Source organism: Pseudonaja textilis, chromosome 2, assembly GCF_049901715.1.
Source record: "Pseudonaja textilis isolate UNSWEBS1 chromosome 2, rPseTex1.2, whole genome shotgun sequence".
Classification (NCBI taxonomy): Eukaryota; Metazoa; Chordata; class Lepidosauria; order Squamata; family Elapidae; genus Pseudonaja; species Pseudonaja textilis.
The window spans coordinates 120,065,316-120,083,152 of record NC_141991.1 but is presented as its reverse complement, the minus strand read 5'-3'; the positions used below and the strand labels follow the sequence as shown (position 1 = coordinate 120,083,152).

Sequence of the window (17,837 nt, the reverse complement as noted above, 5' to 3'; positions counted from 1 at the left end):
CCATTTCATGAGGATAACTGACTCAGTGGTATCAAAAGCCACATTCCAGCAAATGTAAGAGTTGCAGAACAGTGGAGACCAATTCTGTTCAATATTCAGACCTGAATCCAGAAAATAGATGCCCTAATTCACGGTTTCCCAACCCCCAGTCTGTGGCATGCCAACAACAGGTCTGCACAAACAAGCGAAGTCCCATTTGTGGGATGTAGGCAGCATGCAAAACCACATCCCTTCTGGTCCACGGAAAAAACATTCTCCATGGAACCAGTCCCTGGTGCCCAGAAGGTTGGGGACCACTGATCTAGGTCACTAGTCTTTTCCAAGGTGGTTTGCTTCACCCACCTCTGCCAATAGTACAGCAATTTGTAAAAATCTTCCAGTCCAAAGTTTGCTTCTTGCCTTAGCTTCTTCTGCTAGTGTAGCCAGCTAAATATATAAACCAGGAATTATTGTTTATTATCCAGGTTTGTTATTTGCAAAAGCAGGTATAAAAGCAATGATACTTTAAAGTATGTGATAAGCCAGGATTGCTATTTTAGTCACTGTGTGAAAGAATCCATCCGAGATTTAAATAGAAGGAAAATGAGAGCAAATAGATTGCATATACTACCATGTGGTTTGTTCACAAAAGGATTCTAGAAACTGAAGCAAATATTATTTTCTGTTAAAATAAGTAGCAATCATTAATAAAACATTGGAAAACATTTATTTCAACAAAGCTAGTATGTGCATTTGTGTGTTTCTGAGAGAAAATTATAGTGAATAAAACTATCATGTATCTAAAAGCATGTCACACATTAAGTAATTCACCTGGATAAAATGCTTTCCAATTTAATGGTTTTAATTTAATCAAAAATTAAAATAAAGGGTTAATCATATGTCCAGTTCAGGCATCCAGAGCAGCAATTCAGAGAGCTTTCTTACCTTATCCAGTTTAAACTGAGCATTTTGCCAATAGTGGTACAAATATTTTGCAGCTGTTCAAGACAGTACAATTCCAGCTTACGTCTCATTACAAAAACAAAGCAGTAAATGAGTGTTTGGAAGTTTGTAGCTGTAACACCAAATATTTCCATTTGATTGAGGAACTGTGAATAAAAATTGAGCTCATTTGGTCTGTGACACTTGATACCCAGTGAGTGATTTTAGTGAGGCATGAAGTGATCAGAAAAAAAAAGTATTCTGCACATTGTTTCATTTAAAAACTGAGTAAAGTATAATTTCTTTATTCCTTTTACAGAAGTGGTATTTAAAATGTACACACATTACACTGGCTCATAAATAAAGTTTTTCAAAAAACTAAAAATTACCATAGTTGGTACAGCTAAGAATTGTCTTCATATATTACAAAGCAGTAGGAAAAATGATGAGGCTTGGTAAAAAGTGTATGAAAGTAGCATTTTCCTCATTCATAATTAATATGAAAAACTTCAAAGAATTTCTGCACAGTATGGCAATGCCAAGCGCTACATATTTTATTCTAAACAAATGATGTTTCATTAGGAACTCCACCAAATCTGAGGTCCAACATTATTTTATTTGTCTAAGATGAAATGTCCTATTATGTACAAAAAGAGTTACTTTTCAGTTTGTCACAATCTGTTAAAAACAATGATCTATTGCCTATAAGTAGGAAAGTTCTCATCATGGTTTTTCAAGGTCAGCCATAAGTATGAGTAATAAAGAAATATGATGAAGAGGCAGTATTTGTAGGATTAAATTTGGAAAAGTCCTTCTTTTATAAACATAATGCATACAATATGTAGCATCTCTTTGAAAAAAGTCCTAAGACAATATACCCTAGCACACAAATACTCTTCTTCCTACTGTCTAAGAAACATAAATGGATGGTCTCACACTGAACATTAACTTCCTTTCGAATTCATATGGATTAAATGATAGCATCTATGTACAAAAGCAGAAGCTTTCTTAGAGAAAATTAACCTTATATTATCTGTACACCTGAGCCTGTACTTATAAGAAAAGTGTGAACGGTAGCAATGTCTAATAAAATTAACAGAAAAGATTTTTGCATAGCAGGGTGAGGTTAAACCCAAGGGAAGTTTATCCATAATCAGATAAATTCCAGATCATCGAAGGGCAAAAATTCTGAATTAGTGCAAAATCTAGTTAAAATAGGTGTAATAGTCAGAAACCAACTGCTGCTGAAGAAGAATTTTATTATAGTCGATTAAAAACAAATAGAATCACACGTTTAGGGCCACTTTGTCCCTGCTTTCCCTTTCCCGCATTTCCCTTCTGTACTCTGAGGATCTTACACATAAGAACAAACCTCACAAACATGTTAGTGAACATTCAAACGACACCTACATATGTGGAGAGAACAATGATCTCCATTTATTTGTTTCATATACATCCATGTTTTGATTTTTTTTTTTAATACAAAAAGAAAAAAAGTTAGAATCTGACAAATGTTTACAAACAAGATACCTTCAAATAGATTTTACTCAGATCAGTCCATTGCAGAGTAAATGATATTCTACTTTTTATATTCAAGGCAACAAAGTCTGTAGTCCATGACCACTTCGCCCAACTTTAATGCAAGCTTAATTGGTTTCCTCTACCGTGAACGATAAACTCAATGTTGATTCCCAGTTGGTTTGTGCACATGTGTACATAGCAGCTCCTTTCATAGAAAGAAAAGACATCTAGAGGTCATCTTGTACTTTTACCTACAGGAATCATGGTAAGATACAGAATGGGTAACATACAACCAGGGCTGGATTTATAAGGCGGGGGGCGGGGGGGGAGGAATAATCAGCTGACAAATGAGGGCAGCAATAAAAAAAGCGTCCTTTTGCAACAATAAATAAATACAGTCTAAAGTTCTCTGTGTGGAATTTATAAACCAGCTTCTTCACTGAAGAACAGATGTGGCATTTCCATGGAGTTAGAACTTGACCCCATTTTATGGTTATCTTGTTTTCTCTTGCTTGTTTTCTTTCCTGTCCTTCAGCAAAATGTTTTCCTGTTTCTGCCACAACAGCACAATTTGATCTTGACAAGAAAACGATTCTGCCGATTTTCATTCTTTCGTCCTTTGGACAAAATTAGCCAATAATATAAATCTGATGTGACTGATAAAAACACAGTTTACATCAAGACTTGTCAGGACACCCTGACTAAAAACCTCTGGCTCCCCAATTAAAAAAATTTAGGCAACCAGATTCTTGTGGTTTGTGGTACAATAACACGTAGAACTTTAAGAAGCTGTCGACTGTAGTTTGTTGTTATGAGACCTGCAGGATGCAGAAAAGGGAACAAGTAATCAAAACCTTCATCAAAGCAGGCGCCCAAATCCAACTACTTGGTGGGGAGTGCACACAATTTGCTGCTCTCTTTTCCAACTTTTATAAACCAACAACAGTTACAAAGCAAGACTTTTTCCACCTTCACAGAGGCAGATCTGAACTTACACCATATGCAGCTCTAGCATCTGAAAACATCCCGTAACACTCTGAGGCAAGCACAGATAAAGAGCAGCCATGCAAATCACTTTGTTTTGGGAAGAGGATAACGTTTATTGTTAGTGGAAGAGCACTTATGGTAATTGATCATTCTCTTTCAGAAATGTTTGCTTTGAGGACACAACTGGTAACACCTTGGGCTTTATTATTATTATCGGACTTTGTTTTGATACAGTATTAAATGACTGACCATCTTCTACCACGGTTGTTAGCAAGTGACTGCTTCTGCATCAATACATTTTTTAAAAAGAAAAGGTAAGCTATGACAGGTTATAGTCATTCCATTCTGAGTCTCGCTAGAAGTTCAACTAAAGCTATCAGTTATCTGCAAACAAAGAATGCAGCAGACATAATGTGGAAGTTGCAGCCAAGCAATCTAATGTTGACAAGAAAGCAAATACGAAAAAGGAAAAAGTGATAAACTACTGTCAGCTCAGCTGCAACCTGAAATAATTTATTTGACAGAGGAAACTTAAGAAGCATGGTCAGATATTACAGCAACACGTGTGTGTGTGTGTGTGTGTGTGTGTGCTGCTTTGCTAGCAGATATTCCCAATCTTTTAGTAAAACAACTCTGCCTCCAATCCCTTATAACCACTGTGTGGTAGTAAATGTCATTGAAATTGACCTTCCTTCGCTAGGAATGTGTCTCAAACAGACCTGGACATTTTATGGCCTGTAGGCCACATCTCACCCTTTGGTTGTCCATGTCTGGCCCGTGTGAAATTAATAGGAAATTAGAAATCAAATGTAAATAAATGTATGCTAGGCATGCAATACAAACCGTATTGCTTTTGTTTTGAAGGATGCTGGTTTCTGCACCCACCCACCCATTTCTGTGTGGGCCCACCCACCTTTACAGCCTTGTTGATTCAGCCCTCCAAAACAGTCCCAGTTTCTCATGTGACCCCTTTGGGAGAGTTAATTGCCCACCCTGGTCTATAATTTGATCACTTAGAAGAACCAAAGGACAGGATTAAGTTCAAAGCAAATACTTGAACACCACTTATAATATTTAAACAGATATTTAGGCATATCACCAATATGAATGGATTAAAAAAAATAACTATATCAATCTTTAAATGTACTTCTGCCTTGCTTCTAATTTAGATTGCATTTTTTTTAACTGGGGCATGAGTATTATTGAATCAACAAGCTTAGGGCTGCATTTCTCAGATCTGCTAGAAATATTTGGAGACTAAGGCATTAAACAGATTTAGATGCTCACTATTTCAAAATTCAGCTTCATTCTATATGCTTTATTTTCCTCTTACTATACTTTATCCAGTTTGTTATTTAAACAAAAAGACCTGAATTATTTCACAAAATTGTATTTTATTTGGATTAATTAGTAGTTATTTGCCTCACTCTAGTATATGGAGAGAATTAGACATGCTGCAAAAAAATAGAAATGTTCTAGTGGTAAAGTGTATTTCATACCAACAAAAAAAATCACATTACATGAAAAAGCTACATACCTGCTTGCTTTGAATCCTTTTAATTTCTGTACAAAGAATGACTCAAGAACCTCTGCACACTGATAAAAAGGAGAGTCACTTGGATTGTAGTAACGACAATTATCAAATATTTTGGTCATGTCTGCTACAAATTCTGTCACCTTTTTGTAATAACGCTTCAGTATTCTTTCCTCCATGGTGGAAAGATCTTCAAAACAAAAAAAGATTATTCAAAAACAAAGCTCAGAAACTTGCAGCATAACAGTCCAAACCCGCGGAAGTAAGTCAGAAAAAAACCCTGACATTTGACTAGAATGCCAGTCATGTATACAGAATATGTATTTAGGGCATTATGTGAAAACGTTGAGCAGGCAGCAAGAAATGCTCCTTATCAAAGATTACCAGATCAAAGACAAGACAGGTTACAAAGATGTACTTTTGAAAATGCCGTTTGAAGAGCACACACTGAAACTTATACAGATGCATCTCCACTGGAGACCGGTTGGCTTTTATACTCGGAACTCTCTGGTTCGGGGTTTCCTTGTTGTTTAATTACCCCCAAGTAATTAGTGCATATAAACATGCTTAATTTCTCTTGAGCACTCATTATTTCAATTCAGAGCCTTGTCTGAACCTTTCAATTAGTTGCAGCACAAAGAACACACTGTGATCAAAGACCCCAGTTGGTAACTACCAGTCACAGAAATAGGCGAGCTTGTTGTTGTTTCTTGACTTTGAAACATTTTGTGCACTTCTCATTAAAGAGTGGGGAAAATAGAACGGTATCTAAAAATGTATGGCATCAGTAGCACTAACACACCCTTATACTCACAAATCTATTTGAACCCCAGATGTTATAGCACTGCTAAAAATAAGGACAAGCAGACTTGATAATCTAGTTAGAAAACCCTCATAATGGTTTACCTAGGAATATATAGGGTACTGATTAAAACACTGTAACCCAAGAAAGAAAAGGCTGGAAGCAGGCTGCAAATTTTGTTTGTATTTATTTATTTGTAGGAAAAAGGGAAATGGACAATGAAAGATCTCCCTGGAGTATCACTGTGAGATTCCCTCGTTGTAAAGATTTATTGTGCACTTGAGCATTTAAATTCTGTCTTCATGCACCAGATTTTTCTCACTGGCTGACCACAATTGACGTTTAATTATTTCAGCTTTCACTCTGGATGTAACTAAATAACGCAGTTTGCTAATTTCCATTTGACTGTTGATACCCAGAATTGAAGCTGTTTATGGGAAATAATGGAAAAATACAAAAATTTATTTTGGCTACAGATGGGGAGCAATATTCTCACCACAATTTAAAATAGAGGCAGAAACAGGAATTTTCATATTTGGCTTAACTGAGAATATGAAAGATGCATTTCTAGACAATGGAAAAAAGAATTCTAGATCCTCGACAGCAGTCTAGAATCCAAAAAATTGTCAGCCCATCAATTTACAAACTAATTACTTTATTGTTCTTTTAGCTTCTCACCCATCCTAAAAGAAGTATCCTATTCCAATGAATAAGAGAATTGCTTCTAGTACATAGTTCAGTGAAGAACTATGAACTACCTTATTAAAAGAAATCTCATGATATATAATTTCAAGCAGTAACTTCAGCAACTTCAAAAAAAAAAAGTATTATTGTCAGATCTGTAAAAACAGATAAATCTAATGGTAAGTTAAACAACAATTGGAGAATTGAGAATGAGCTAAATACAAGGTTTATAGCCTTTAAGCCAGGAAGAAGAAAAAGAAAAACTGAGAGAGAAAAGGAGAGGAAAGGGGTTAGAGTAATAGGGAAAAAAAATATTACAGAAAGAGATAAGCAACGGGAATATCAGAATAAGCAGGATAGCAAAATAAAGGAATCATACAAGCATACAGATCCTTAAAAAAACACCAAAGTCTTAATTGCAGTTTTCAGAGCAGATTTAAGAATACAGATTGAATAGGATGTATAAATGTATATATATTGTCACAGTATTGTTCAATTAGTTATGGTATTATGTATAAACGGAAAAACACAATAAAATGTTGGGGGGAAAAAAAAGAATACAGCCTAAATGACATTTCAAAAACTGAGAAAAGAAGCAAGAGCCGCTTAAGAGAGACTTCATATTAGCACAAAGATTACAATTTGAAAAGGACAGACTGAAGACATCTATGAAATGTGAACCAGAAATAAGAATATGAAATTTGAAGAAACAAGATCAGAATGAATACAACAAAGCATGAACCTGCGTCAGGAAGAAATGAAAAGATGGCAAATGACCTATTGACAAACAAACAAAATGAAAAACACAATAGATGATCTGTACAAAATACTAAATATTTTGATTACAAGAAATGCTACAGAAAGACTGAATCCTACATTGCATTTAATGTGATGTAATATGCAAACCAAGACCAAAGCAAAACTGTGCCTCTTCATAAAGACCATGATTATGTAAAGAAATAAACAAATGATTGATATTGTTAAAATTGAAGGAGAAATCGGACTACATATATAGACTAAAGCTCCTCAGAATAAATATGTGTATTTCCACTGATCAATTGTTGGAGCAGATCTAGTTGTGATGTTATGAAAACAGAAAGAAAATAGAAAAAATTGAAAATTTCAATCAGCGCAATTAAAAGTTTGATCCTTAGGAAAGCCACAAATGATTCAAGAATTTTGTCAACAAGGAAAAAGGGAGAACAATAAAGTCCAATAGTGAATAAAATTAAGAATAAAAACACCACACTAATGGAGCAAATAATACAAACTGAAATCTGTCCAGAAAGATATAGCAGAAAATAGAAAAATGGTAATAGTGATGGACATAACTATTCAGCAAAAAATAAATTATATAGAGCTCTCATATGATCTCATACAAGGATACCAAAACCTAATCCAAAATTTGAAATCTTATAAGAATTTGCCGTTTGGAGATTAAAAAAAAATGTTTTTTTTAAAGAAATCTTACTAGGTACTTTGGCACAAGATACTGTAAAAAAAGAAAAAAAAGAGCCGCATTGGCACAGTGGTTAGAATGCAGCACTGCAGGCTACCTCTGCTGCCTGCCAGCTGCCTGCAATTTGGCAGTTCAAATCCCACCAGACTCAAGGTTGACTCAGCCTTCCATCCTTCCGAGGTTGGTAAAATTGAGGACACAGTTTATTGGGGGAAATAGGATGACTCTGTAAACCGTTCAGAGGGTCATAAAGCACTGTGAAGCAGTATATAAGTCCAAGTGCTATTTCTATGCAGAAGAATATTATGAGCAGTGCCCCTAAACCATTTAAGAGAGAGAAGTAGGGTTAACATCTGGTTTTATTGTATGAAATGTGATTCTGAATTTGGAAGGAAACTTGGGAAATGAAAATTGATTAATAATCATGTCTTGGGAAGATGGTTCTCTGACTGAAAACTGTGACTCAACAGGTTTTTTTCAGTGAATATTTAAAAGATCATTTTACTTCACTTAAACTGCCAGTTTCTGCAGCAGTTACTGGAAATCTTGTTCCTGGCTGCCCCTTTTCTTTCAGTTTTTAGTGAGGCACCAAAAAGAAGGAATGCTTTCTCTGGTGAGGTGATGGTTCTTACATTTCAGGCCAAGAGAGAATTTTTTTTTGCTGCCAAGGATGGATTGACAGCTTAATCTGCCCTGATACACTTACATGTGTGGTGCACCCCCAGTAAGCTCTGTATAACTGAGATTATTAAGGTAATTATCTCCCCACTTTCCTGCCTTCCCACCAAAATTGGAAGAACTTTAAAAAACCTACTATGGGTCTATGGATATTCTCAATTGTCCAGGTCAGTTGTGGTATTCAGCCGGTTCGCACCGGTTAAGGTGAACTGGTAGCAAGGATTTGGCATGGATCACCAAACCGGTAGTAAGTTCTGGCTGGCCACGCCCTTGACCCGCCCGCCACTGGCTCTCTTGCCCTGCCTGGCTGATGCTCACTCACCCCGCCTGCCTGACACTTACCCCTTAAGGTATTTTTTCCTTTGAAGATGTTTCACTTCTCATCCAAGAAGCTTCTTGAATGAGAGGCGAAATGTCTTCAAGAGAAAAAAACACAGCCCAGCTGCCTTTTGAAAAACCACTTTTGGGACTGCCAAAAGCTGCAGCTGTGACTGAAAATTAGGCAGGAGGGAGCAGTCCAATATTCAGAGGCATTTGTGATGGTCTTTGTACAGCCTGCAGCCTGCTCACTACCCCTTAACCAAAGGCTACAGATACTCTTATTTTAACTATGCATGCAATACAGAATTTACAGAATATTTAAAAAAAAAAAATCAAAAAGACACACAGTATACTGTTAAATGAATCTCACTGAAATTAACCAACAGCAAATGCATTAAAAAAAAACCTAAACTTTGGTGAAGCATCACTTAAATAGCAACAGAACTGAATGTACCACCCACTGCACGATCCTTATCCTTGTGAACATTTTCTGGGCGTTCTCATTTAGCAATATCACAAGAATCAATTACTGCACCTTATGGAGAACAGCTATCAAATGTTCCCATCTTGGGTGTCACTTAAAAATCAAAAAGTATTTTTGCAGTCTTGTTTATTAAGCTCTGTGGTTCTTTGGTGCTTATTTTGTAAGTATTATGACTGTATATATTGTGCACATTTTTATTTGTTTTTAATCTGCATTATAATGTGATGTGGCAGCGTGTAAACAGGAAGGACCACAGGAATAAAAAATGTGCAAATAATATCCTGCCCTAATCATAAGGAAATTATTATAGCTTCAATCCAATGCATGTTTATTTCTAAATTCTAATGGACTTCTAAGCATTCAGATGACTCTTGTTTTGGATTTAATCCACTGTAAGTTAAGCATACCATGGCCATCTAACCTATGGAAGAAATAAAGCATATGAAAATTAGATCCATACAGGATGCCCTGGAATTCACTCACCCATAGGTTCTTTGATAACACCATAATAATCTGGAGCATCATTGGGATCTACAGGTTCTAAGAATGGCCAAGCCATCTTGTGAGCCTATTAGGAAAAAGATATATCATTCATTAATATGACAAGCCTGCTTTCACATCAACTCTATTGCTGCTGTACACTGGGAAAAGCAGGGAGGGAATCGCTTGTAGAAGAACTCTGTCCTACTGCTCCCTGCAAACTGAACAGAGTGGGCTGTTGATTTCAGGTGAGGTTCATTTCACAAAGGTCTGCTCAGCAGTTTTCATCTCACTGGCTGAACTAAGTTAGCTTCATCTTCCCAAAGGTGTATCGTAATGCAGTGAATCCCTTGATTTACTAGACTGCAATTTAATAGACCTCAGATGCAATGGACAAAATTCCATTTGCATTTAATGGACTTTGAATCTAATGGACACCCATTCCTGTGATCTTGTGAAACTGAGGCTTAGAGAAGGGCAAGCAACTAAGGCCCCTTTATGACCTGTGGACTTCAACTTACAGATGTAATGGACTTCAACTCCCAGAATTCTAGATCATAAAGGGGCCATAGTTGCCCGTCTCTGGCTTAGAGTCTGTTGGTGCATCAATTCAACAATATTCTCTAATGTAAGTTTCAGCCTTACCTGTAATGAACGTAGCACTCTCTTTAGCCCTTCATAATCTTTGTCAGTCAAAGGACTGAGAACTGTCATGGCATCTTCAGTTGACTGACATTGTGGACAGACATACTCATCAATGAGATCTGCCTCACTTTGTAAAATACCAACGCAGCGCCCATGATACCAATTCTGACATCGGTCACAGCCAATGTAAAATCTGCAAGATCCCAAAGAAAACGGTTAACACCTTTAATTCCACATTATGACTTTTCCTTGGTTAACAAATTTTAAAAAAATGGGATTCTTAAGTTCACACTTAAAATTTCTGAAACCCAATTGAAAGCACAGCTTTATCAACCATGCTTATTATCTCAGACAACTTCTTAGTGCTGAAAGGAACGAAGATCATAAACTGTGATTTACAAACAAGATTATCAGAGATTCTCCTATCCTTTGGATCAACATTTTGTAAAAGATACTATTACTACATTGGTAGACTATCTGTAGAAAATTGACAACTGAGTCCTATGAATGGGGCACTAATAGCACTTATATACTGATTTTGAAATTATAATCATAACTTTAGCCTAAACTAAAATTAATATGAGTTTGAATAAATTACAAACTCCTAGCAGGTAAGGAAGGCATTTTATGGAAACTTGCTCAATAAATCAATAAAAAAATAGTCTGCTTTGACGAATACCAAGTTTTACTCACTAGAAACCTCCCTTTCCCTGAGTGTCACATAATACAATTTACTGTCATTTTAGAGATGTTTAAAATCATGTCACTAGATACAACAGATGTTGAACAATATTTTTTTGTTCAAGAAACACATTACCAAACTCAGAGCAGTTTGCTACCTAAATATTAAATAAGAGGTTCTTGTCAGAACTCACTGTGACTCATCATAAGGTGTTCTGCAGATACAGTACAATTCCTCACTGCTGCCCTCTTGTGCCCGTTTACACTCATTACAGATGTACACATCCATTTTCTTAGCCTCCTTTTCTGTGATGCCAACACATTCTCCATGATACCAGTTAGTACAAAGATCACAGCCAATATAGAACCTAAAAGTATTTACAATGAAAATGACAATGTAATTGTCATTTCAAATGGCAAGGCACTTGCTAACCTGACTCTGTCTATTTGAATTAAATTTCCTTAACCACATTAATCTACTCTTCCCAAACTAACATAGAATAAAAACTTGCCAGCTCCTACTTTAATAGACAGTTCTTCATATTTTTGCAAAACAACAACAACAACAAACAACAAAAAGTACTGAAATCTGAAAAATGTGAATGTCTCAACTATGAATGCAGAAAGACGTGGCAAAAAAAAAAAAGATCTATATTTTCAAAACTTTTGCTAAAAAACTATGAAACACATTGATCACTCTTAAATTTTGAAAACATAGGTCTCAATGTAAAAATAATAATAAGCAAAGTGCAGATACATCTAGAAGTTACAGGTACACTTTTTAAAAAGCAGCATGCATACCAGCCATATGTAAAACACATATTGGTATAACATGACATGAAGGAAAATGGGACATGTGGATACATGTTTTCTACGAAACTGCCTGAAATTTCTCTCAAATTAAAAACGAAAATTAGGGCAGGCTATTTATTCAAAAACATCTCTTTTTAGAAAACTTTGTGTCAGGTCAAAAAGCATACAAGTAGGCAACCTCATCCTAGTGTACTTACAAAGCTCCACTTGACAGTATTCAAGTTCAACCTATTATAACAAAATAAGGGGAAAGGCCATTGTTTATAAGAACCTCTGGCTTGGAACAGAGGTAACATGGCTTTATGCCATGCAAAACTAACCTCTAACTCAAAAGGGACCCTTCCCTTTGTTTACTGCCCCTTCCTCACTCCCTTCTTTTCTTCTTTCAGTGATTCAAGTGTGATGCTAGTGCTGCCTACCAGATATATAGTTTGCCTCAAACTTCTGAGGGAGGGAATGGTATGGAAGAAAGGAACACAACTTCCCTCATTCCTGTTTCATTTGTGTACCGCTATACAGGTAGTCCTCAACCTACAGGTGTAATTGAATTCAGAATGACATGAGTGTGCCCAATTTACATAATGACCATAATTGCAGGCCTGTTACCAAGCATCCCAAATATGACATGATTGTGGGATAGCGCCCCCCCCCAGCATACCATAACTTTGAATTAGGGTCAAAAGTATCTTATTTTTGTCTGTTAGAACTTTGGCCACTAAGTGTCCACTTGTAAGTTGAGGACTACCTATATCTGCCTCGATATTATATCTGATAGCTGTAATCTCAAAATCAGTTAGAATATCCTTAACACCACCCCTACTGCATAATCTCCCTTTGAATACTACATTATGAAGCGTCATGCTGCTATAGAGTGCTCTGTAGGCCTACCACACTGATCTCCACTCCTGAGAAAACAGAAAACCTTCCCTGCAATATGCCAGCAAACATTTGCTATGGCTTCTGCTCTAAATGAAGAATGAAATAACTTTTTCTTACAAACCGCTCCAAAAATTACCCCACCACCCTTTTTCCAATGCAGTCCTAATGATTGTTTACTAATTCTAAGCAAACAGCTTTGATATAAATATGCCAAAGAAACATATAGCATATTATAGCTGGCACCTAAACTACTGGAGTAAATCAAGCTGATAGCACTGTCCCCCTAAACTCCTTCTCAGGACCACTGTGTGGGAAAGTCAGTCCTGCTTAAATTCTATTAACATCTAGGTGCTCCATAATCAAGACCCTTCTCCTAGGCTTAAAGTCAACGAGATTCACTCTTAGGCTATCTTTACCCAGGATTTTAAGGGAAAAGACAATGCAGCATAAAAATATGTACAGAAGGCAGTCTGCTTTCATCCCTTCCATTAATGATGAGCCTAGTTCAACAGAAGGAAAGCAATGGCCTTATTGAATCTTAACTATTTTTAATCTATAAATTATCTGATCTTCCAATGAACTCTCGCAATACTTTCGGCATGGTAAAAGATCTAATCCTCTTTCTGAATTGAAAAGCAACTATTATTGATTACAATAATTTTTATATATGTATTTATTTTAAAATTACTGTAGTCAACATACATGCTTGCGTACACACTCACACACACACAAATACTATTAGGGCTTAACTTCTAGTGCCACATTTTGAAGGAGATGTTTTTTATTTTTATTCACATTCTCTCAGTAAATGCTAATTTTATACAATAGACAGACTTGAGACTCAGGTCTCCTATAAATATTGCACTTAACCATATAAGTTTAGAATTTTAAAGTTCTAGTATTGATTTGACAAAGAACTCTAGATAAACAACAAGAAAACCAGGACATGTTCATAAAAAACTTCAGCTATGCCATTATGATTAAGCTGCCAACTTTTTAGTCAAGTCAGTTCTGTGAGTGGAATAGTTAGGTCTCCAGCTAGATTTCTCAAATATTACTTGCCCTTTTTAAATGATCCAGATATCCAGCGATATCCAGATCAAAAGCTTATTTCTGACCTGTTCAATTATATTAGCGATGGTATACTGATGTTTTTAATAATTACATAAATGTATTTTTCATTTTTATTATTAAACAATATTTTAAAGACCTGCCCCCTTCCATTTCCCCTGAAATAAAATAAATTAAAAGATTCATCTAGATTGACAGCACTTGGAACTCTACAGAAACTGTACTGTAACGCATTCATCCTTCAATTACTCTATAATCTACCTCCTATCTGGCAAATTCAGAATATAAAATGTGTATCCTGGCATTTAAAAAGTCCCCTCTCCGCCAAACAGTTTTATACACACACACACACACACACACACACACACACACACACCCATAAATATATTTAGAAATGATCTAGAGCCTGCCCCAAAAACTAATCTATAATCCATTGATTCTGAGTGAGAAGGGGGTTGAGACAAAGTAAAGAATGTGCAATGTGAGACAAGATCATACAATGGAAACATGCAAGTAAGATATGAATCACAAAGGCCTGCTTTGAAAAAAAAAACATACAGTTGAGAATCCTTTTTAGTCCTTTCTCAGCGAATTACGAAATAAAACAGCATCTAACGTTTCGCTCCATTTCCATCCCTCCAGCCCAGCTACTAAAAACTAAAGGCTAAAGCTAAACTAAAAGCCCTTCCAGCGCTACAGATTCCTTACTCACTTGGACTCGTCGTAAGGCGTCTTGCAGATGCAGTAAAGCTTTGTATCCTTCTTGGTTTCCTTTGAGGTAGTAGAAATCATTTTCTTTTTCTTGGATTTTGAAGAGGCAGACTCCTTCTCTTCCTCTCGCTTCCTTTTGTGGGATGAAATATAGGATGTGCCTGAAGTGGTGGAGGGAACACTGGGAGGTGGTAGAGGTGGTGGTGGTGGCGGTGGTGGAGGTGGAGGTGGTGGCGGTGGCGGAGGTGGTGGGAGAGACAGTGCTGCAGCTGCTGCTGCAGCCGCTGCAGCCGCTTGGGCCTTTTCTTTTTCTCTCTTAATTTTAGTTAGATCCTTCTTTAGTTCTTCCTAAAGAAAAACAGAAGCACAAAATAATACACATAGATACATCTTACAATGTCAAAGTCTATCAAACTTCTATGGAAAAACAAGTATTTGGGTAGGGTTAGTGCTAGTCACTTCTGCAAAACACATATGCTTTCTTGCTGTGAGCTTTTCAAATTTCTTCCACCCAAGAAGACCTTGGCACTGAGCTTGTTGCAGGACAACAAGTTATTAAAAACATCTTATGTTACTAGCAATAAACTGGTTTTGGCTTAATTATGTGTACAATAAATATTTATGCTGTTCAAAAAAATAGTGGAGGCAAATTTATTAATATTCCATGCCGAATTCAAGTAGGTAACTTTGTATGAACCCAGCTTTTGTTTCTGCACCTTAAAGGAATAGTAACAACAAAAGGTTTCAGCTACAAGACAAAGGAAGCTTTCAAAAGACATTCTCCCAAATCCGAGCATTTGTCCCACTGCCATTCAGTAACTACTAAAAAGGAAGAAAATAACATCATAGGATATCAGCACTGTCGCTAATACATTAATCCCCCAGTTGCTAGAAGCAACAACATCTGGTTTCTACCCCAACGTTTCTTAAACATTTTTTCTCTCAGGACCCCTTCCCATTTTTAAAAAAATTACAGAGAACAGCCAACAAGATTCTGTTTGTATGGGTTATATTTATCAATATTTACACTAAACGGACACACTTGCTGTCTCTACTGCTTCTCACAACTGTTTGATGGGATTTTAATACTGTATTTTTAAACAACATAGGTTAGCAAGTAATGAATGACAATTTTGGTTCCGATAGTGTCAGAAAGAATACTGATTCTTGAACTCCATGTTCCACCCTTGTCTTTGAAAGAAAGAACTTGGCATGCCGATTTGCACACGCTATTAATGGTTCCCTCCTGCCCAACACTAGGCTGCCTGACAGCTGTATCTCACCTCTCACTCTCTGTGCTGGTAACACAATGTGCAAGCACACAAACCATAATCCCCTGCTCTCTGTCCATGCTGATAAGTCTAAATGCAGGCAGGCATTCACGCAATGCTTGCCTGACTCCTGCTCTTTGGGCTGCTGGCAACTTGGCACACATAACTTGTTCATGCAGAGCATCATGGCCCCTCCCACGGTTCCCTAAAAACCGCACCATGAAACCAATGCATTCTGAAGCCCTTCCCTCCCCTTTGAATCCAAAGCACTGCACAGTTGAATATTAACAACCGATTAGCAACCCAGAATAAAAATGACTTCAAAGGTGACCAATGACTATCAGAATTAGATGAACCATCTGTCTCACCAGTCACCTTCAAATTGAAGCTCAGGAAAATATAGTAAACTACACATTTAGGCATATGGGATTGGGAGGAACTAAATATGCTCTTTTGTGGAAAAGGACATAAGCTGAAAAGGGCTAACTCTACGTTTTGCCTGTGGACGCAAAACGATAAATCAAAATATTGTGTCACGTCTCCAGGCATGATTAAGAATGACTATTTTACCTGCACTTCAATTTGCAGATCTTTGTCCAAAAGTGCTCTTTTCTTCAGTATTTCAGCTTTCAGTTGCTCCTTATGTTTGAAGAGTAGAGCAGAGAGTTTTGAAGCATTCTGTTTACTGCGCTTTTGTTCCACGCTTTCTTCCCGTTTCCGTTTCTTAGCTGCCTGCTTTTCTTCTTTATCTATTTTATCCAGAATATATTTCATGACTTGGTTGCACACGATCATTCTGGAGAAGAAATACAAAAGGATGTAATTAAATAGTAATCATGTGGAGGGGAGAGGGGGAGAGAGAGACTGTCAACTAAATTTTATGCACTATAATAATTATACCCAAAACTACATAATTCTCAACTGAGAATAATAGTCTTTTTATTAAAAGGAAGAGCTTCTGAGCTTGCCCGCAGCACATCATTACATGCTGATCTGTACCTCCTACAATATTAAGAAACCAAAGAAATGTTTTCGTCACTGGATCAAGTCAACGGTTAGGTTAGTTGCACCTGATAACACACATTTTATTACAGACTGTGTGGATGACCAAATCAGAAGCATCATCTAGCAAGTTTGATATAGTTCTTGTCAACCAATTATATTTTGTTTGGAGAAGCAGAGAATGGGAAAAGGACACATCAGATGTATGTAGTATTCCTTATTTATCAGTGATTGCCAACCAGTCATTTTCCCTTTCTTAGTTTTATGTTTTCATACTGTATAGTTGCTGACTTTTGCTATTCCTGCTCCTCCTACCTCAGCAAATAGCAATTTAATACACCGTTATTACTCCACCATGTAACACAAAGAAGCCATGGATTGGAGCAAAATAAACTCAATATCCAAGAGACAAATTTGATTTAACTACTGCAACGAACACCCATTTTATAATAACCCCTTCTGGTGTCAATGGCATTCTGGAAAACGTAGTAGAAAGTCAGCTGGAGTTGGAAAGGACAAGCTTCTTCCTTGGGATATGGTCTTCAATCTTTCTATTGGTATCATACCAGAAGACCTAGTTATTTTTCAGGAAGAGCCTCTGCCCATCATAGGGATGGATCTTGGAAGTTTGCAAATAGACAAGATTACCTCATCTCAGGTAACAGTACAGAAAGTTGCTGTACGCAGGTCTACCAAAGAGCAATGCTTAACTACGGTAACATAAGGAGCTGTCAGTCCTTAGCCTGCTCTGCCTTGGTGCCCAGGAGCCTTTGACAGGAAGGAGTCTTAAATAAGACTTAGTTCATTTACAGAGCTGCCAAGCTGGGTCTCAGTGATGACCCCGCACACCTATCCAGATAGTCCAAATGTGGCAATTCCTGTGCCACTTTTTA

General features: G+C 36.8%; 1 protein-coding gene across 4 annotated transcripts in view; it reads right to left on the bottom strand.

The window, feature by feature from the left end:
• Positions 1-1,210: 1,210 nt before the first annotated feature.
• BPTF (bromodomain PHD finger transcription factor) overlaps positions 1,211-17,837 on the bottom strand; it is an 80,772-nt gene continuing 64,145 nt past the window's right edge. For 2 of the 4 annotated variants that reach the window (XM_026711223.2, XM_026711224.2), the window contains exons 26-32: positions 16,513-16,738; positions 14,673-15,019; positions 11,392-11,565; positions 10,517-10,709; positions 9,875-9,959; positions 4,967-5,153; positions 1,211-3,260 (exon numbers count right to left, since the gene is read on the bottom strand). In XM_026711223.2, the coding sequence (XP_026567008.2) occupies positions 3,224-3,260; positions 4,967-5,153; positions 9,875-9,959; positions 10,517-10,709; positions 11,392-11,565; positions 14,673-15,019; positions 16,513-16,738 (1,249 nt within the window). In that variant the 3' untranslated portion in view covers positions 1,211-3,223. The remainder of the gene's footprint in view (positions 3,261-4,966; positions 5,154-9,874; positions 9,960-10,516; positions 10,710-11,391; positions 11,566-14,672; positions 15,020-16,512; positions 16,739-17,837) is intronic. The other 2 variants (XM_026711227.2, XM_087925073.1) reach the window with 1 other exon arrangement.